The sequence below is a fragment of the Ovis canadensis genome, chromosome 21 (genome assembly GCF_042477335.2).
Source record: "Ovis canadensis isolate MfBH-ARS-UI-01 breed Bighorn chromosome 21, ARS-UI_OviCan_v2, whole genome shotgun sequence".
Lineage (NCBI taxonomy): Eukaryota > Metazoa > Chordata > Mammalia > Artiodactyla > Bovidae > Ovis > Ovis canadensis.
Window position 1 is genome coordinate 24,975,453 of NC_091265.1, and position 22,292 is coordinate 24,997,744.

Genomic DNA, 22,292 nt, shown 5'->3' on the forward strand with positions numbered 1-22,292 from the left:
CTGAAAATAATTTCTCCATATGTAAAAATGTATAATGGATATGTTTTTCCAAAAATCTCCAAATTTTGATATGTTTGATTTTCATTAATTATTCTAGCAAATTCCACCGTAAATATAAATGAAAGATTATAAATGCAATGCTTTTGGTACGCTATTGTGAATATGCTTTATTTTTAAGTAAAACATGAATCATAGCCCAAACAAACTGTTTTACCTCTTGAATATTTTAAGCTTAAGGGAAGAGAGTCATTAATGATGAACATGTTTTCATTTTTTAATGTTTTTAATTTTTTATAAAGGTCTTAATTAAACTTCATAGTCACTAAGCAGTTTTTAAACTTAGGCTTCATTGATCCTTTTGACTTCATGCTTTCAAATAGTCATTATCTTCAAAACATGACAAATTTCAGAATCCATTAAAAATTATTTTATTCAAATTATGTTTTCCAAAAGAGAGGGTTCTGTGCTAGTCGTCTTTGAAAGTTTTCATACCTACAAAAGAAAAAACATCTTTATAAGAAATTTAATTACTCTTTCATAACCTGACAAATAACTCATCAAAAAGCAAATAACTTTACATGTTACTTCTAAAAAGCCAAGATTAAGAACCTAGAAAGTTAAAAAGTTAATTTGGGATCTTAATTATTAATGTATAAGACAGCAAGCATAGTGATTTAACTGGCTGTATCACAAAGCACACATCATAATATATTTTATTATCTTCAGCAAATCTGAGAGCTGGAAATGACCTAAGAAAAAATGAAACCTAACTCCCCTACCCTCATTTCATAGATCAGAGTGATTTGCTCAAGGTCACATAGCTACATGATAACAAAGCTCAAATCTAATACATTCCAGACCAGTCCATGCTACACCATGCTACCACTTCTCAACAGTCTCCTTATGTACCTCCCTAACACCAGCATATTCAAAGTGAAAAGAAACATCTATAAAAGAGAAACAGAGAAAAGCTGAAGAAACAGATTTATTAATCATTCATGTACAGGGTACAGTATAAACCACTCTGATGTCTTATACATGTTTATTTTAGATCAAGACTTCCTAAATTTAGGAAAAGAAGTTTTCATTGATATTTCAAGCCTCATATAGGGTACTTAAAATTCAAGTGCATATATATATATAAAAGATATAGACCTTAATTGTGGTCCCTAAGACATAAGCAACTGTATTTCCTTGTCTTTATAAACCCAAGATGGCTACTATATAACAGAATATTATTTGGGGCAGAAATTTTTCCTAATCTGAACTCTAAAGTACATACTATTTAATGGCATGCAAATGTTAATGTAGGCTGATATCCACTATAAAAGAAAATGTTTAAACGTCAAAGAAGAAATACATTCACAAGCAAAATATATATGGTTACTCAAAGCCTTAATATGAGAGCTACATAATCCCCCATACCATTTCAGAACCACATTTGCTGGAATGAACATTTCAGATGGACTTGGTGTCATCTGGGCCTGAGAGACAGCAAATGATGAAGCAAAATTGTAGAAGTTGTCCAGCATCTTTTGTGTGAACTAAAAGTTAATAATAAATAGATTAATGGGTTGTATTAAATACTGAAATATTTAAAAATACTAAACTCCAGTATTTTTAATTTGAAATGTTGTTGCAGTCACTTGGTTAAGGTCTAGGAGTTCTAAGTCTAATGCTGACCACTAAGGGAAGTCATAAAATGACACTAGGGCACAAAAGCATAACCATCTGCCTTTAGTACTATCTTTATATCTCAAAGAATTTCTATGACTTTCAACTATTTTTAAGTTTCTAACAAATTCATTTTATTAAAAAAAAAGATAACATTTTTTTCCTTCAAAATATCTTCTTTTATCTCCACCTCTGGAGATTGCCCTCTCCTCAAATACCACCCTGGTCAAATCAACCTGCTTCCTCATTCAAAATATTAACCAGATTTAAAAAGTCTTTTCTTCCCAGAAAAATTTTTGAAAAGTATAAAAAAGGAGCAACTGGTTACTTGCCATCAATTACAAAGACGATCTATCTCCTGGCCTCTTTGCTCTCACTGACCCTCAAATGGGCAAATCCACTAACACCCTCCAGGTCTCCTTGGTAGAAGCCAGAAGCACATGGATTTACATTTCTTGAGCATCAAATGGGTTTAAGTACTAAACCCAAAATTAATGAACTACTAACAATAATAATACCTTTTATTCACTCAAAAATAATCTTCCGAACATCACTTTCTCAGATACTCAAAACTAGCCATGAAGATTCTTGCTGTCTCTTTTCTACATGAGAAGAAACATGTTAACACGATTTTTATTTAATAATATAGAGATAATTTAACCCAAGAGACTCTGTTAAGGTACCTGAACCAATATGAGAGTTCAGTAAGAGCATGGACTAAAAGTTCAGTATCAAGAGAAAAAAAAAACAATAACAACCTTCCACACAAGCAACAAAAATTTTTAAATGTAACTTTAAGAAGAGCCAACTCATGACAGAAAGTCTGTAAGATACCTAGGGGAAATGCTCAGACAAGCTGACAGTAAGATATTTGTGGGAAATATTTTAAGAGTGCATTGACAGACAAGAAAGAAAACAAATGACAGGACTTTTTTTTTACCACATTGAGTGGAAAGACACCATGTGTTCATGAATGGGAAGACATAATGTAATAAAGGCACATTAAAACCTATAAATCCAACGTTATTTTCAACTACATTCCAACAAGATATTTCATGGCACTTGACAAGCTGATGCTAAAATTATTATGAAAAATACTCAGGCCTGTTTTGATGATTAGGAGGAGGGTCTTGGCCTACCAGATATAACTGGCAAAGGGACAGGCAAATTAACTGGAATAAAATGGAGAGCCTAGAAACAAACGTAAGTACATGTGACACATGGCATACAACAAAGATGCTATTACTCAATTAAAAAAAAAAATGTATGTGGGGACTTCCCTGGAGGCTATGGTAAGGAATCCACCTCGCAGTGCAAGAGACACAGGTTCAATCCCTGGTCAGGAAACTAAGATCCCAATGCGAAGCAATTAAGCCCACGAACCACAACTACTGAGCCTGCAAGTCTCAACTGGAGATCCCACAGGTTGCAAGGAAGATCCCACAGGCCACAAACTAAGGCCAGACACAGCCAAATTAATTCATTTAAAAATAGGGACTGGGCTTCCCTGGTGGTTCAGTAGTAAAAAGAGTCCACCTGCCAATGCAGGAGACACGGGTTCAATCCCTGATCCGGGAAGATGCCACATGCCACAGAGCAACTACACCACAAATGAGCCCACAGTCTGCAACTACTGAAGTCTACAAGCCCTAGAGCCTGTGCTCCGCAACAAGAGAAGCCGCCACATTAAGAAGCCCATGAGCTGCAACTACAGAAAAGCCTGCACAGTCCAAGATGAACAAATAAAAAAAAAAATTTAAGATGTATTTGCTTTAAAATAAAGAGTTCCAAGAGGAATGTTTCCAAGACAAATTTTAAATTGCTATAAATACATATAAAGATAAGGGAATTTATATTTGGAAGAGTTTGGGCATAAATTATTAGAAATGGAAAGACAGAAATCCATGCAAACGAAAAAATGAGGAGTTTATTAACCAATAAAAATAAAAAGTTATATAGGACAAGAAATAATCATAAACTCATAACACATGGCTCAACTCTGAAAAATACCTACCAGGTCATAATACTGAAAATTTGGAATCTTGAAGATTTATATTGGAAAGGAGGGGAGAAAAGATACCTGTATATGCTGGGGAGCAAAAGATTAAGAGAGCTAAACCATGTTGGGCTTGTGCTTATCCTCAGTCACTCAGTTGTGTCCGACTCTGTGACCCCACGGACTGTACCCTACCAGGCTCCTCTGTCCCCAGGATTCTCCAGGCAAGAATACTGGAATGGGTTGCCATTCCCTTCTCCAGGGGATCTTCCCAACCCAGGGATCAAATCCAGGTCTCCCGCATTACAGGCGGATTCTTTACCATCTGAGCTACCAGGGAAGCCCTTAAATCATGTTAGGTATCTATAAGTCAATGGAAAATACCTATAACCAATCAATAAAGACTCAACAAGTTTCTTCTGACACATGGACGTAAATATAAGAAGAAAGAGGAGGGGGAAAGTGGGATATTGAAAGTGACTGCTGCTGAGGAGCAGAATAAGAGCAGAATATTAAGAGGTACAACAGAAAACAGCTGTTTTGCATGTAAAATGGATTTTTTCAATCATGTGCTACTGACAAAAACTAAAATCAAGTAAGAACAACTAAAGGCATAAATTACATACAAATTGTACCATACATATTTTGAGGAAAAAAAAAACAAAATTTTTTAAAGTACTGAAATACATAGGATACATAAAGTTAGAAGAGTAGTTACTTGGACAGAGAAAAAGAGAAGCAGAGAGCAGTGGATTATAACACTTTATATAACTTTTTAACTAGTATAAAATATAGCAAAATGTAACAGTTAAATCTAAGTGGAAGACTGTGTGCATGTGTGAGCGCTTAGTCGAGCTGGACTGTGATCCCATGGACTGTAGCACGCCAGGCTCCTCTGTCCACTGGATTTCCCAGGCAAGAATACTGGAGTGGGTTGCCATTTCCATCTCCAGGGGATCTTCCCAACCCAGGTAAAGAACCTGGGTCTGCTGCATTGCAGGCAGATTCTCTACCTTTTGAGCCATTAGGGAAGCCCAGGAAGATACATGGAAGTCTTCAAATATGCCCCACTATAAAGAGAGCCCTACAAGGTCAGGTACTATTTTATTTTGATACCTGTTTTTATCTATTTGTTCTTTAAAAATGCCTGGCACACAAAATGTACAAAATAAATATCTGTGGGATATACTTTTCTGTATATTAAAATATTTCATAAAAAATACATATGTTTAATTAAAAGGTCAAATAATTTATTATAGAGTTAAAATGTCTTCCTACCCCTCTCCAGGGATAACATCACTTTGGCATGTATTTTCCAGACATTTTTCACATACAATCTATATGGAATAACTGTTGAGTATTGCTTCATAACTTGCTTTTTTCAGCACAGTTTATTTTTAAATTACTGACAAAAATTTTAAAACCCAAACTCTGTCATTCTTAATTTGGCCCATTCTCCAGAGAGTGCATGACAAGTTGGCTCTTAGATTCACAGCCACAGTTCTTAAAAGTATGCTGTCCAGCAAGCCCAGAGGTTTCCCTAGTCCATTCATGCTCCTCCTCTCCTAGAGGACTTATTTAGCAATCCTTTTGGTTTAGACTGTACTGGAGTGGGTCTCCATGCCCTCCTCCAGGGGATCTTCCCAACCCAAGGATTGAAGCCAGGTCTCCGACATTGCAGGTGGATTTTTCACCATCTGAGCCACCAGGGAAGCCCCTGGTTGACATTTCCAGTATTTCCTTCCCCCTCAATCTTAGCTGATGATCTCGCTTCCTATTTCACTAGAGAAGGAATCGAGAGAGAACCTGCACAAGTTCTCTTCAGCTCGTTTACTAACCTGCTGCATCTCTCTGTTCAGACTGTAAACATTGCCCGTTATCCTTTCTATTACTTCCTAATACAGTCTACTTCCTACTCAAGGATACCACTTTCACAAGTCTCCCCACTCTCCTGCATCATCAATTTTTCCCTCACAAATGCTTTACTGCTGTCAAACATGATATAGTACCTCCTATTAAAAACAGAAAAAAAAAATTTCCTTGTCCCCACAGCCCTCAAGCAACCAGACCACCCATCTGCTGTCCTTTGTAACAACATTCACCAAGAGTCATCTATGGTCACTCTCTCCATTTCCTCTTCTCCAAGTCACTCAACCTCACTCCAAACTCCCTTTCCATCTCTGTGAATTCTTGTCAAAGTCTTTAATGACTTCTACCTTGCCTAGTCCAATAGTTAATTCTTAGCCTTCACTTACTTGATCCGTAAGTAGTCAATACTACTGATCACTTCTTCCTTCTTAAAAACCAGTCTTGAAAATTGTATACATCTTATGTTGCGTCGGTTCATCGTGTTTTTCAGGTCTACTATATCCTTCTACTTCTCTGTATATTCATTCTATTAAGTTTTGAGTTTGATATTGAAACCCCAACTAAAAATCTTTTATCTACTTAAAAAAATAATTGTAATATATAGTGGAAATATACATAACTTTGTTATTTGTATTTTCCAAATCTCCTGTAAATGTGCTATCATATCTTAATAATTTAAAGAGGTAATACTTCTCTTCCAAAATACCATTTGGGCGGGGGTGGGGGGGGTGGGGGGGTGGTTTCCTCCTACTTTGGGTGTTCCTGTCCTTTTATTCCTCATCTCTTAAGCATCTCAACTTTGAAATGGCTCAAGCTCTGTCACTGGCCAATTTTTCTGTTTATAGTTATTTCTCAGTGATCACATTTCCTCTACAACTTTAAATACCACCTCTATACTGAGGGCACCCCAATTTTTCTCTCTCATGAACCTGCCACCTCCAGCTATCTAATAGGCATCCCAAACACAGTACAACTAAAACTCAACTCCTGATTCCACTCCCAGCCCATACTAGTTCTTTGCACAACATTCCTGTGTTCCAGCTCCTGGAACCAGCATCCTCAGAGCCATAGTTGATGTCTCTATCTCAGACTTTACATGTGATTCACACTGTGAGACAGAATTGGCCCCATACTCAAATTATCTCCATAAGAGATATCAACTACTTTTCACCACCTCCGTTTGTACTCCTTCATTAAACTCTCACCAAGATTTTCGCAAGAGACTCCTAACCGCTCTTTCTCCTTCCATCTTGGCCTCATTACAGTTTCTCTCCAAAGATGCAAAAGTGATCCTTTAAAAATGTAAGTTAGATCATATAACTCCCCTGCTCAAAACTTTATGTATTGTCCTCCAAAAAGAACTTAAGCCGAAGTCCCTACAAAAGCCAATGAGATTTCATATATGGAATCTCATTCTGGGGGAGCAGCTTCCCCATAATCTCCAACTTAATCTCCCATTTCTCCCCCTTGCTCACTCTACTCCAGCCACAAAGTTTCACTTTATTTTTCAAACGTAACAGACTTCTACCACTGGGACTTTGTATTAGCTATAACTCTGCCTCAATCATTCTCCCCTTCAGGCCTTTGCCTTATAGATTAAAAGTCAACCCTTATGAAATTATGTGATTTTAAGCAACATGAGGACCAGAATCTTGCTTATTATCAGGTTCACAACTGTATACCCACAGCTATGCATATTAATTGTGAGAGGAAACAGGGGGAAAAGTTAATATTTAAACTCATTTAAAAAAATCACTGAGCTATTTTATCACTGTAAAAACTAAGTATTATCAAAGCACTTATTAATTTTACAATACCTATATAGAAGGGAGACAAACTGAAAATATTCATGGAAGCCAGTAACTTATGTTATATGTGTTCACCTTCATTTTTACATGAATTCTACCACAGGCTGTTTTATGAAGTATATAATGTGATTTGTAAACTATTTTAGAAAATGAAAGGTGCATTCCATTACCTGAGTGAATGAGTCAACTGAGGACACAGCAGCATTACCCACAGGAGTCTGCTGAGCCAGACTGTCCAACAATTCCACTGAAATCCCAATCTGAGCAACAGATGGAGTTCGGACAATATTCATGGTTCCAAACGGGTGTTGGCTTCCTTCTCCTGAAAGAAATTAACATGTGCCACACGTTTCAAACTTAACTTGTATGTATATAAACTTCTTCCTAAAGATGTGAAGAACCGCTGATTTATATGCACTAAGAAGTTCTGTCATGTGAAAGTTTGTCTTTTCTCAGATAAATGTAAAAGGATGCCTCTGTGTGTTTGTGAGTGTGTGTGTGTTAGTTGTTGTGCCCGACTCTGTAACCCCATGGATCGTAGACCAACACCAGGTTCCTCTGTCCATGGGATTCTCCAGGCAAGAATACTGGAATGGGTTGCCATGCCCTCCTTCAAGGGATCTTCTCCACCTAGGGATAGAACCTGGGTCTCCTACACTGCAGGCAAATTCTTTACCATCCAAGCCACCAGGGAAGCCCAAAAGCCTAGTTCTTACCATATTAAGAAAACTGAAATTTTCCCCACTGGAAAAATAGCTGTTATTTTTCTAAAAACTTATAAAATTATTACAGCTAGAAATGGAAATTAAGGGAGTAAGACAAAAATAAATGAGAATTAGATAAAAGATTCTCAATGCTGTGCCGAAAGGATATCTTTAAAGATTTTTAGAATTAGTTTTAATATTTTCTGATTATACAAAGAAAGAGCTCTCAATTGCCATTATCAACAATGACATGGCATATTTTACTACATGTCATGACTCACGCCACTCAACACCTGAAGATTATCAAATAGGCAATAAAGAAATTTGCAACTTATTCAGAAAATAATAATTTTCCACTTCATAATATATCATTTATAAATATATATATATCATAAATTGTATGTGTATTTGATATACCTGATCCTCTAAGTGTCAGCTAACTTAAACATGAAAAAATATAGGTCAGTTTTATTAATCCATATAAAATGATCATAAAGAAAAAAATACAATGAACAGATTAGTGGTTTATCTGCTCTTTTAATGGGACTATAAAATGTCTAAACTAATACTATAGAATGAAAATCTGGGACAACATGCATTCCTAATAACCAGAACCCTCACTTAAAGTATCAAATCTCTTCTTAAATTTTCAGGTATATGAATACAAAAACTTGCAACCATTTTGTTTCTGTGCTTTAAAAATACATACACACACTTCACTAAATGCAACTGGTTTATGATATTTTCAGTATTTTATTTAATTTCCTCATATTTGTACATTTTCCAGGTTGACTTCTGTTATTTCTATCAATGCGGTCTGAGAACATACTCTGCAATCTTTTAAAATATACTAAGATTTGTTTTGTGGCCTGATGTGTCAAGGAAATGATCCATGGGCACTTGAGAAGAATGCCTATTCTGCTGCTATTGAACAGAATGTTCTACTACATCTAATTAAGTTTATAGTGTTGTTCAAGTCTTCTGTTTCTTTGATGATCTTCTGTCTAGCTGTTCCGTCCATATTTAAAGTAAGGTACTGATGTTCTCAATTACTGCTGAACTGATTATTTCTCTTTTCCACTCTGTCAATACCTGACTTATGTATTCCAAGGCTGTTTTAGGTGCACACAAGTTTGCAACTGTTACATCTTTTTGAAAGACTGACCCTTTTTGATTTCGGTTTGCATATATATTTTTTCATCCTTTACTTCCAACACTTATCTCTCTGAATCAATAGTTGAATGTATTTTAATCCATTCTGCAAATCTCTGCCTTTTAACTGGAGAGTTGAATTCTGTTAAATAGATACTTGCTAGTATACCATTTTAACGTCTTTATCATAATTTTTATTATATTCTTTAAATGATTGCACTACAATTACAATTAACATCTTAATTTATAACAACTCCAATTTGGATTAATATCAATTTCAGTATATAAAATTTAAATTTCAGTATACAAAATAGTTTAATTTCAGTATACAAAATTCAGTACACAAAAACTCTGCTCCTATGTAACTGCTTCTCTTCCTTATGTTGTTTATTGTCACTAATTACATCTTCATACATAGTATGACTATGTTGTGGTGTTGTTAGTTGTTAAGTCATGTCCAGCTCTTTTGTGACCCCATGGACTACAGCCCATCAGGCTCCTCTGTCCATGAGATTTCCCAGGCAAGAATACTGGAGTAGGTTGTCATTTCCTTCTCCAGGGGATCTTCTCAACCCATGCATTCAATCTGCATTCTCCTGCACTGGCAGGCAGGTTCTTTACCACTGCGTTACCAGAGGAGCCCACTATCAATAAGCAGACAATGTTTTATGTCATTGTCTTTTATATCAAATAGGAAGAGCAGAGTTACAAAGTATGTATTAATACTGACTTTTATAATTATCTGTGTAGTTACCTTTACCTGTGTTTTTACTTAACATGTATCTGATTTACGTCTCAGGTCTCATTTCAGCTTGAAGGACCCCCTTTAGCATTTCCTGTAGGGTTAGTCCTCTAGTCATGATTCTCTCAATTTCTGTTTATCTGGGAATATCTTTATTTCGCTTTCATTTCTGATGGCTACAGAATTCTCGATTGACGTTTTTTCAGTACTTGTAATATGTCAGCCTACTGCCTCTGGACTCAATGTTTCTGATGAGAAATCAGCTGAAACTTAATAAGTACCCTTATACATGATGAGCTGCTTCTCTGGTCAGTTTAACATGTCCTAAAGCTAAGCCAACTTGAGTTTGTTGAGCTACTTAAGTGTAGATTAAAGTTTTCATCAAATTTGTTTTAGGGCAGTATTTCTTCAAATATTTTTTCCACCCCTTCTGTCTCTCATCCTCCTCTGGGACTCCCAACACTGACATGCTTGACGGTGTCTCATGGGTCTCTAAAGCTCTGTTCATTTTTCATTCTTCAGCTCTTCAAACCTGATATTTTACCTATTTTCAAATTCACTGACTTTGGGGGGCCTACTCAAATCTGCTACTAAAACCCTCAATTTTTCATTTGCATTACTGTACTTTTCCACTCCATAGTTTATTTTACTTCCTTTAAATTTTTTTTCAATTTTTACTTCTTTTTTCTGTTTGATGATATATCATTCTCCTGATTTCCTTTAGCTCTCTGAGCATGTCTGAGAAGTTTCCTTAAAGTCTTTGACTATTACGTCCAATGTCTCTTACTTCCTAGGTAGTTTCTAGTCATTTCTTCTGTGAAAGGGGCTTGCTTCTTGTATGCTTCATAGCTTTTTTGAAAACTAGATATTGAATAACTGACAACTCCAGCAATTAGATGTTTCATCCCTTCTTAAGGTTTATTGCCACTGTTTGTTGTAGCTGTTTTCTTGTTTAATGATTTTTCTGAACTAATACTATAAAGTCTTTATTTTTTATCATTGTGACTACTAAAGTCCCTTATTAGCTTAATGATCAGCTAGTGAATGGAAAGAGATTGCCTTAGAAGCCTGGAACCAAATTCTTCCAATGTTTTGCAGGTGTGCTCCATGTGTTGAGACATGGCTTCAAAACTCCTGCCTTCAAAGTCGGCCAGCAGTGAGACCTTAGGACCTTCTTAGATCTTTCCCAAGCATGTGCACAGCCCTGGACACCCATGTGGTCATTTAGATTCCTAGGAATTCCTAGATCAGAGAATTTTAAAGCCCTTGTTTCCTAACTCTTATTCACAGCCTTCCCTTCCAAACTTCTTAGTCTGATGTTTGCCCCAACTGTTGACACTTCTTCAGGCATCAATGACCTGTAAATATTTGTAATATATATGCAAATATTACATTTACCTGTAAACATTTTTGACAAACCCTTGCAAGAAGTCACTTTAGCAGTGGAAGAGTTCCAAGTTAAATGGCATAAAGGCAAATCTTTTGATTCTGTCTTTCAAAGAATCACATAACTAAATAATTACAATTAATTGTGAATGACGTCCACTGTGCTCCTTCTGGTATCAGTATCAATACCAAGAACATGGTCTGTTACTTTCAAGGCTTCCATTGAGCAGAGGAAAAAGGGTTGAGATCAGGGTGGATTAAAACACCACAAAGCTCACTGTTCTCACAGAGATTTGGTGTTTTTTCTTAATAAACGTCCCTCTGGTTGTGACAAGTCTTTGGTTAGTTTCCAGGGGCCTGAAAAAGTTGATTCTGACAGTTTCTGCCAGTTTTTTGTTGTTATTGGTGTTGCTGCTTTTATGGAGGGATAATTTTGAAATCCCTTTCTCCATCATTTTAACTGTTTTAAGCTAAGAATCATGCTAAGTCCAGAAAATGCACTGCTATTTGTCTGTGTATCAGGCTCAGGAAAATGACTCAATACACTTGCCTTAGTTATAATCACCCAGGGAGTGATGTGCCCAAGCAGAAAGCCTTGTCATCGCTAATCTCCATCTTTTATCATATACAAGCTCTCGGTGAATGAGTGGGGTCCTAGGTAAAGCTGTCTATGATCCACTGTAAAAACTGGGGCTAAGGAAATATTCTGACTTTTTCATTTTAAAGCTCTCTGGAACCAAGACAATGTAAGGGGGAAAAATAAAACTCCAAGTCTTCAATAATCTTTAATCAATATTTTCAAAGAAATCTACTGTGCAATTAAGCCATTCCTTTAGTCAATTTTACTCTCAAAACAGGTTTTGACACAGTAGTTGATACCCTCCAAGTAAAAAAAGTTCTTGTTTGCAAACCATAAAACAAAATACTGGGAAGAAACATTGGAACATAAAATACAAACTAACAGCCATGTAAAAAAAGAAAAAAAAAAAATACAAACTAACAGTGAGTGCTTAATTCTGTATATGAATTCATGACAGCCAAAGTCAAAAGAAAAACATGATCAGTGACACTGAGTCTTATAATAAAAAATTAAAAAGCAAAAACAGCAGGGAAAGTAAAACATCTCGTCTTCAAAAAAAAAAAAGAAATACACTGCATAAAGTCCTCAGTAACATTCCAACAGTAAAAGCAGCAGCAAATCTTTTAAGGCTGTTTCTCAAAGTATTCCTCCTCACTAACCTAACTAACAAGGCATAACTCAAGAGGAGAAATCATATAGGAAACTAGTGTTTTACTGTTAATATACAAGGAAAAACAGTCATCATCATTTACTATCTGGGTCTAATTGACTCTTTTAAAATATATATACATTTTAAGTCATTTCACAAAAAATGTTTGGAAGAATAGAGAGTAAAAAACAACTTTATTGGAATTTTCCATGAGTAACAAAGCATAGCAAACTCAAATACACACTCTAGATTTCCCACATGTGCCTGGTATTTAAGTTACAATAAAACAAAATGAGCCACATTCTCTGAATACAACTGTTCATCAAGCATCACTAATAAATGTGGAATATATCCATTTTATAAACCTGACTCCTGACTTTAAACACATCTCTGTTAGGTTCAAGCTTATCATTACTTCTGGTCTTTCTTCTAGTAGTTGTACTGTCAAAGTGCAATACTTGAAATTTTTAATGGCTCATAAAGTGTTGAAGAACGGCCACCTTCTCTGATTTTTAATTCTCGAATCACTGTCATTTTTAGATTTATGAACATCTGAAATAATCAATCCAATTAACTTTTCATTTCTACATTTATTACCTTCTCATCATCTTTGCATTGCGTTGGCAAAAAAATTCCTTTAGATTTTTAAATAAACATAGATATATTTTTCATTTTCACCGAGAACTTTACTGAACCATGTATTCACTGTTTTGTCCCACTACCTTCCACCATTTTTCAGGCAACTTCATAATTCCATCTTCCTAAAATTTTTTATCTTTTTGAGCAAGGAACTACGCCAGATGCCTTTTACAGTCTTTCAGGGGACTGAAATTTTTTCCATTAAGAGAATTTTGTAAAGATAGAAATAAATGGAAATCTGAAGGAGCAATGTCTGTGAGCACGGTGGATAAACCAGAACTTCCTAGCCAAGCTGTAATAGTTTTTGCCTGGTCAACAAAAAAAATGAGGTCTTATTATCCTGATGGAAGATTATGCATCTTCTGTTGACAGATTCCATACACCTTCCATCCAGTGTTGTTTTCAGTTGTTCTAACTGGGAGCAGTACTCATTGGAATTAATCGTTTGGTTCTTCTGAAGAAGCTCGTAATAGAGGACTCCATTCCAATCCCACCATATATACAACATCACCTCCTTTGGATGAAGGTAGGTTTTTGATGTGCTTGGTGGTGGTTCATTTCACTTGCCCCACAATCTCTTCCGTTCCACATTATTATACAGTATCCACATTTCATCGCTTGGCACAATTTAAGAACAGAACATTTTCATATGTCTCAGTAGAGAATCACATGCAAAAATATAGTCAAGAACGTTTTTCTCACTTAACTTGTGTGGAACTCAAACATCAAAGTGATTAACATAACCAAAGCAGGTGCAATCTCCACTTACAAGCTGTATTCAGTCAAATCTGGAGCACAAAGGTAAGAGATGAAAGAACCAGCACATATCCTTCAACCACACGTCCAAGGTTTTGTCACAAAATACTACATGATTAATTCCTCCTTGCTGAATGACTGAATGAGTAAGAATACCATATTTTCTTTTGGTCCTTAGAAATATACTGTTCAATCATCAATTTTTTAGTTAAGAAAATTCACTGAGATCATCATTCTTTTATTTAAGAAGATTCAGTCCTGAGATTTTACTTATATGATCAACCGCACCACCATCATAAGAGTCTAGAGTGCTGCTATTTGCCTCTTTGTATTTATTTTCCGATTCATGCAATAAATGTAAAATTCATTCCTGTCAAATTTCTTCTCTTTGCCATTAAAAACATAAAAGATTACTAATTCCTAATTCTGTCCAATAAAAGCAGAAAGCAGACAATGAAGATGGTGTCTCCAGTCCCAGTCCATACTTCGTGAAAGATGACGTAATTCTTTGGACAACACGACACGGAGGCTGACTCAGGGGTGCCGCACTAGCACAGTGAGGCCCACATGCAAGCCCAGCCCATCACCTATGCAAGCTCCGGACGTGGAGGAGCTCTTACATGTTTAAAGGGCTGCTTAGAGAACATGTCACAGTGACCATCTGGAGCGCACAATCTAGAATATATACTATCTTAAGCTTTACAAAAATGTTTGCCAACCTCAGCTTCAAGAAATTCCACCGTTCTTCCTTTTTATTATCATTTCAGCCTTTTCTATATACTATCTACTTCTAGATAGTATCTTAAGAATATAAACTATCTTAAGCTTTACAAAAATGTTTGCCAACCTCAGCTTCAAGAAATTCCACTGTTCTTCCTTTTTATCATCATTTCAGCCTTTTCTCCCCCATAGTTGAGAATAACTAACAAATAATGAATTCCTTGGATGAAATAGCAAAATGTTTCAAAATATAGACAAAATAAGATCAGTAATGTCTCCAAATGCATATTAGATTTATAAAATGATCCAATGGACCCATATGGTAACTGTAAGATAGAATGAACTTAAAAAACAGATTAAGTAAAATAAATGCTTTCTCTGCTCTTCAAAAGACCTCTACAAAAAAATAAAACTCATGAAATATCCATCTAAGAGTTACAAGTGTCCCCTAAAAGAAACTAAAAGTGAGTCCAGTGGTTAAGGTATTTTTGGTGTGCAAAGAGATGAGGACTGAAGAAAACTGTTATGGCAAAAATAAGCAATTAACTATGAAGTGACATTTGAAATCTGACATATACTAAAAAGCTACAGAAAAACAGCCTAATTATGCTTGTTGAAAATCCTCTTAGTATCGAATATAAATATTTAGAAATCACAAATATATATTCCTAAAACTTCTGCTTCATTTCTATGGATAGCTTGACAAACCTGAAATACCATTTTTCCTGAATGCATATTTTAAGAGCTATGTGACTTCCAAAGGTTTATCAGCAATAAATCTCTTAAATCAGATAAAAATGTTAATTTACCTGACATTGAAGTATGTCTAGAATCTGGATGTCTGAAATGTATTTAAACAATCACTATCTACCAAGTATCTAAAGTCCATCTCTGTGCTCTTCACACTCAGAAGAACATAAGGTAAAAGATACAACATTCCCTCAAGGCACTTTCATTCTCATAAAGCAGTCACAATTACTTAACCTTTCTGAACAGGTTTCATTATCTGGGTGACTTTTAAGATACCTCCTAGAGCTGTCTTTCTATAACATAATAAAAACATAATAATCATTTCTTGAGCACCAACTATGTGCCAGACAGGCACTATTATGCATTATCTCTAATGTTGCCCAAAACACATGCACTGTAGGTATTATTATCCCCATTTTACCTGAATTCTCCTCTAAGGTTAAAGAACCTGGTCAAGACTACCCAGCTAGTAATGCACTGGCATTCAAAGAGGTCTAGTAAGCTCCAAGGCTGATGCTTATTTCTGTTAATTATCCTGTTTATACCAAATTCTGCAATATGAACTCTATACTGACTTTTACTCATTACTTACTTTACAATAAGCATTCAAGATAGCAAGTCAAGAAAAAAAGGTTCCCATTCTGGCTCTAGTTCCACTACTTATGAACAGACTGATCCTAGTGGTATCATTGCAGAGAAGGCAATGGCAACCCATTCCAGTACTCTTGCCTGGAAAATCCCATGGACGGAGGAGCCTGGCAGGCTGCAGTCCATGGGGTCACTAAGAGTCGGACATGACTGAGCAACTTCACTTTCTTTTTTCACTTTCATGCATTGGAGAAGGTAATGGTAACCCACTCCAGTGCTCTTGCCTGGAGAATCCCAGGGATGGCAGAGCCTGGTGGGCTCTTGTCTCTGGGTTTGCACAGAGTTGGACACGACTGAAGCAACTTAGCAGCTTAGCAGTGGTATCTTGAGGGGGCAGGGCAGAGTTGTCCTTTCTAATCCACTTTTCAATCCAATTTTAAAATGAAAACTAGAATCAGTTTAAACGTTTCTTCTTGGCAACTGAGCTAGATGCAAGAAGCCAAAGCGGTAACATTAAAATGCGGCAGCAAGCTCCAAAAGAGAACTATAAAAAAGAAAGTCAAATGATTTACTAAAAAAAACTCTAATTTTAACATTCCTTGAAGATTCTTTGGTGCTCAGCCTTTTTTCATGGATATTCTTAGGTGCTAAGCCTAATTTCATGAAAGACAAAGGCTGAGCAACAGTGTAGAAGTGTGACAATTAAATGGACTGCACAACACTGACTGAACCCTAGATAGAGGAAGGAGGAAAGTGCTATAAAAGGCATTACTGGGAAAACTGGCAAAACTTTAATGCAGAATACAGACAAGAGTACTGTATTAATGTTAAATTTGCTGAATTTGATCATTATACTGTGATTATAAAAGAATATCCTTGCTCTAGGAAACATATGCTGATGTATTTAGGAGTAAAGGGGTATGATATCTATAACATTTTCAAAATTTTCAGGGAAAAAATATCCAGAGAATCATAAATAAAATGTAACAAAATTAATGAATATGGCTCCTCTGTCCATGGAATTCTCCAGGCCAGAATACTAGAGTTGGTAGTTGTTTCCTTCTCCAGGGAATCTTCCCAACGCAGGATCAAAACCAAGTCTCCTATACTGCAGGCAGATCTTTACTGTCTGAACCACCAGGGAAGCCCAAATGAATACAGAAGAATGTAAAAAATTCTTTACACTATTCTTATAATTTTTCTCTAATTTTGAAATTATTTCAAAATATAGTTGCTTTAAATCTCTTACTGGAAATACCTATGGCTGATTCGTGTTGATGAATGGCACAAACCAACAAAACATTGTAAAGCAATCATACTCCAATTAAAAATAAATTTTAAAAATTCCTGCCGCAAAAAAAATGTTTTTAAGTATCAGAAATGATACTTCCAGAATTTCATTCCAAACACTATCTCACAGCAGGGCCCTAGCCAAAAAAGAAAAAAGGTAAAGCCCCACCATAAGGTGCCTAGTTGAGGTGCGTGAAACACAAAACACCAGCCTTCTCTCTCATCAGAGTATTCTAAAAAGCTCTACCACCTTCATTACTCTATTTTATTCACATAAATATATAAGTCCTCTTTATAGCACAGGTGAGTTAATCAGCAATTTCTTATTCTATTAAGTACAATCACATATTAAAGTGCTAAAGACACAATATAAAACATTTAAGCTCCACGTCAGTGTTCTTATTCTGTCTGACCTAGTGTCCTGCTCCCCACCTGCTCTTCCAATCTTGGCCTCTTCTGCTTCCCATTCTCCACATAATTCTCCACTGCAGATGTCACTGGGATTCTCCCTGACTGAGGCACTGAGCCACTTCCTCATTGTGTCTTGAAACACTTTAAAATAGTTAACCTACAGAAAAAAGGAAGGTTTTAAGTTGAACTTAAGTATGTGTATGAAAGAATATGTAGATGTGGCTTAAACAAACTCTTCAAATAGTATATGAACTCTACAAATATTTGACAGACATATGCATATAAACACATATAAATATGCATAATATAAAATTTTTCAGTTACATATTTTCCACCTTCCAAGTTCAGAACTAAGATTTTAAATCTTAAAAGATAGTGTACTCATATTCTTTATATAGCATGAATCAAAACTTCTTAAAGTCAACATTACATGGCATTTCATTATTCATATATTACAAGTTTTAACAGATGTTTACTACAAGTGAAAACCAGCACTCAGTTGACTACTATATGAATGCTGAGTTTTTTGGTGCATCTTACAGTTTAATAAACGCTACTAAGGCTAGATACCAACTTCAGAACTCATGTAAGACATTTTAAGAAAAACCTTCCAAAAGTAATGTAAAAAGTATTCAAAAAATACTGTGAGATCTGATCATCATTATACTGTACAACTATAAATACTTACATGTATGTGGAAAGTAAATTTCTAATTCTAATTACAGATACCTTTTGGGTCAATGAGATGGACACACATGACAAAGTAGTCCATCTCCCAAAAAACCTCATTAAGAAAATCAGAGATGCAGCCCAGTGAGAAAATCGCCAGTACAACCTGGACCCAACCATGAAATGCTTCTCTGGACCAGATTCAGTCCAGAGCAAAGGTGAGCAGATAATCCTTTGTCTCTGTATTCAACTCTCAGGATGTGAAAATTCTGAATTTTGGGAAAAAATATAATGTAGAGTATTTATAATAGATCTTTTGGCTTCCTATTATCCATATCTGACTCTCTCACATGGTACTAAGAGTTGCAATGGTGAACTTCAGTATGAAGATTATGAGAATGGAGGTAAATATCCTTAATTTAAAATAAATTACCAAAATGTGATTTTGCTTTTTCCGAAATGTGATTTTTGCCATAAAGTTTTTGTTGTCATATTCAGAATTTCACTAAGTAGGCTAACATAGCAAGGAAAAGTGGAGATGACACCCTAAAAAAATGACCAAATTCAGGTTCAGAGTTGTCAAATACAGATTTTGTCAGTATTAATTCATGGTACAGTGTAAAAAGTTAACAACACGTATCATAATTCCTAGAGGAACCACTGAAAAAATACAAAGGTATAAACAAAAATTAGTGGAAGAAATATGAATTCTAAAAATACTCAATCCAAAAGACCTCCTTCCCAAAAAAGGAGGAAAAACAACTAGCAGATAAAAATTTAAACCTAACCATAATCAGTAACATTAAGTACTAATGGTCTAACCACCTTATTTAAAAGGCAGAGATAGTAAGAGGTTAAAAAACAACCACACCTAACTATATACTATTTACAAGAGACAAAGATTTATGTCAAAGATAAAAATACAGAAAAACAGAGCATGTGAACACTAATCATAAAAAAGCTGGAGAAACTACACAAATTTTTGACAAAGCAGACATTAAGACATTACTTTAAGAAGTCTTTTTAAGAAGCATTACCAGAGAGACAGGGTATTTCATACTGATTAGAAGATTGATTCTTTATCAATCTTGGACACTCATAAAACAGTGGGAGGAAAAATAGAGGAGAGAGTTACGGCTTTTCTTTTTCTTGCCCCACTGCCCTCTTACTGCTCCTATTCAATATGGTGTTTAAAGGACTGGACGATGTAATAGCCAATAAAAAGAAAGTAAAAGGCATAAAAGTTAGAAAGCAGTAAAAAGTCTTTTTCATTGATGTTACGATTATCTATATTGAAAATTTTAGGAAACAACCAGAACTATTAATAAAGGGATTTTAGCAAGATACTCAATGTGCTACCCTTTCCTTCATCCTTCAGTATTCAAAGTCAATAAACAAAAACCAATCGTATGACACCACCAAATGCTTGCAAGTATGTGGAGCAACAGGAACTCATACTGCTGGTGGAAATGCTGGTGGAAATGCTAACTGGTACAGCCACGAGGAAGAGCATGTGGCAGTTTCTCATAAAATCAAACACTCTTACCATAATATCCAGCTTTCATGCGTCTTAGTATTCAAAGGAGTGGAAAATGTCTATATACACAAAAATCTACACATGAATATTTATTTACAGTAGCTTTATTCCTAACAGCCCAAATTTGAAAGCAATCAAAATAACATTCAGTAGGTGAAACGATAAACTACAGTACATCCAGACAAGGCAATATCGCATGCAAGCTCAGTCATGTCTGACTCTTTGCAACCCCATGGACTGTAGCCCACCAAGCTCCTCTGTCTATGGGATTCTCCAGGCAAGAATACTGGAGAGGGTTGCCATGCACTCCTCCAGGGGCTCTTCCCCACCCAGGGACTGAACCTGCATCTCCTGCATTGGCAAGCTGGTTATTTACCACTTAGCCACCTGGGAAGCCCTAACGCAGTATTACTTAGCACTAAAAAGAGAATAAGCTATCAAGTGATGAAAAGACATGAAAAAACTTTAAATGCCTATTACTAAGCGAAAGAAGCCAATCTGCATGAAAAGATTTCACTTGTATAATGCCAACTACATGACATTCTGAAACAGACAAACCTAGAGACAATTTAAAAAGTCAGTGGCTGCCGGTGGGGAGGTGAGGCAATATGGTACATAGGCAGAGCACAAAAGATTTTTCAGAGCAGTGAAAATACTCTGTATGACATTATAATTATATATCTATATCCTAAACATGTGTCCAAGCCTACAGAATGTACAGTACCAAGAATGAACTCTAAGGTCAACTGCGGACTTTAGGTGATTATGATGCATCAATGTAGCTTAAAAGAAAAAAAGCATTCTGGTTAATGATGTTGATGATAGGACAGATCTAAGCATGTGTGGGAGCAGGGGTATATGAGAAATCTATGTGCCTCCCTGTCAATTTTGTTATAAACCTAAACCTGCTCTTTAAAAAAGCCTGCTTTTTTTCTTTTTTTTTTTTAAACAATTGTACTTCTACATATCAGTAATAAGGGCTTCCCTGATGGTTCAGCTGGTAAAGAATCCACCTGTAATGCAGCAGACCCTGGTTCAATTCCTGTGTTGGCAAGTTTCCCTGGAGAAGGAATAGGTCACCCACTCCAGTATTCCTGGGTTTCCCTGGTGGCTCAGACGGTAAAGAATCCACCTGCAATGTGGGAGACCTGGGTTTGATCCCTGGGTTGGGAAGATCCCCTGGGGGAGGGAATGGCAACCCACTCCAGTCTCCTTGTCTGGAGAATCCCATGGACAGAGGAGCCTGGCAGGATACAGGCTAAAGCCCATGGGGTCACAAAGAGTCGGACACCACTGAGCAACTAAGCACAGCACAGCATACCAGTAATCACCGAAAATTTAAAGTAATTTGAAGGGCAAGAAAAAGCCAAAAAGGCAAACAATAAATAGATAAACTATAACCTATCAACAAAATGTAACTCTACACTACTATTTGAAACAATTAGTAAAAACGGACCATACACTCCACATCCGTGTTTCTGAAAACCTTTTAATGCATATCATCTTTTGTTTTAAAACACATGAAAATCTCATCACTTCAGCCCATCTAAAGACCAGTGTGTCTGTTTCTCACTCTACAGTACCTGACTGGGGGAAAAGGAGGGTTAAAAAAAAGAGAGAGAGAGGAGATGATTAAACAGTGAATACTTTTTAACACATCAAAGTTTCATAAAAATTTAATTCCATATGAAATAATATTAAGTGAAAATGGCAGAAAATAGTAGTTATAAACATATGAACTAAATATACATATAAAACAATGCATAGGAATGTGAATGTAGGTTTCTCCTTAAATTTACTTTGGGAAGTGAAAAGATCTATATCATTTAGAATAGTGAATAAAAATCTGGGTATCTAGATTCTAATCCCTGCTCAATTTTAGAAACTCTCTGAAACTTTCTAGATCTCAAGTGTCTCAACAGTAAATTTAAGGGTTGGATGAAATTATCTCTAGGACCTTCTGTTCTAAAATCCATGGCTTTTTCTCTTATTATACTTGGCAAGGATATGCTCTATTAGTTTTCTGTAGTACCAACTACCTTTCTTATGATTCTCTAACAACTGCCAAGACAATAATGATCCATTATCCACACTCAGTACATTTTTTCCAGGCCTCCTACACATTTATTTAAAAGGCCATTTTAATCCAGGAATTCAGTTCCACTTGTAGGTGTTTCTTCTACAGAATTACAGTGCTCAGAAATATGTACAAAAATATATGTAAGAATATTTATTGTAGCATTGCTATAAACAATTTTTTTAAAATGGAAATAATCCAAATTTCCATCAATGAGGATTTAGCTCAGTTCAGTTGCTCAGTTGTGTCCAACTCTTTGTGACCCCATGGACTGCATAAGTAATCAAAGGGGATT

At 35.8% G+C, this 22,292-nt stretch overlaps 1 protein-coding gene across 2 annotated transcripts in view; it reads right to left on the minus strand.

Annotated features, from left to right (window-relative positions):
- Positions 1–412: 412 nt before the first annotated feature.
- Positions 413–22,292, minus strand: part of HIKESHI (heat shock protein nuclear import factor hikeshi) — a 32,992-nt gene continuing 11,112 nt past the window's right edge. Inside the window, exons 3-6 of one of the 2 annotated variants that reach the window (XM_069564857.1) lie at positions 17,736–17,871; positions 7,518–7,669; positions 1,426–1,544; positions 413–492 (exon numbers count right to left, since the gene is read on the minus strand). In XM_069564857.1, the coding sequence (XP_069420958.1) occupies positions 438–492; positions 1,426–1,544; positions 7,518–7,669; positions 17,736–17,871 (462 nt within the window). In that variant the 3' untranslated portion in view covers positions 413–437. The remainder of the gene's footprint in view (positions 493–1,425; positions 1,545–7,517; positions 7,670–17,735; positions 17,872–22,292) is intronic. The other variant, XM_069564856.1, reaches the window with a different exon arrangement.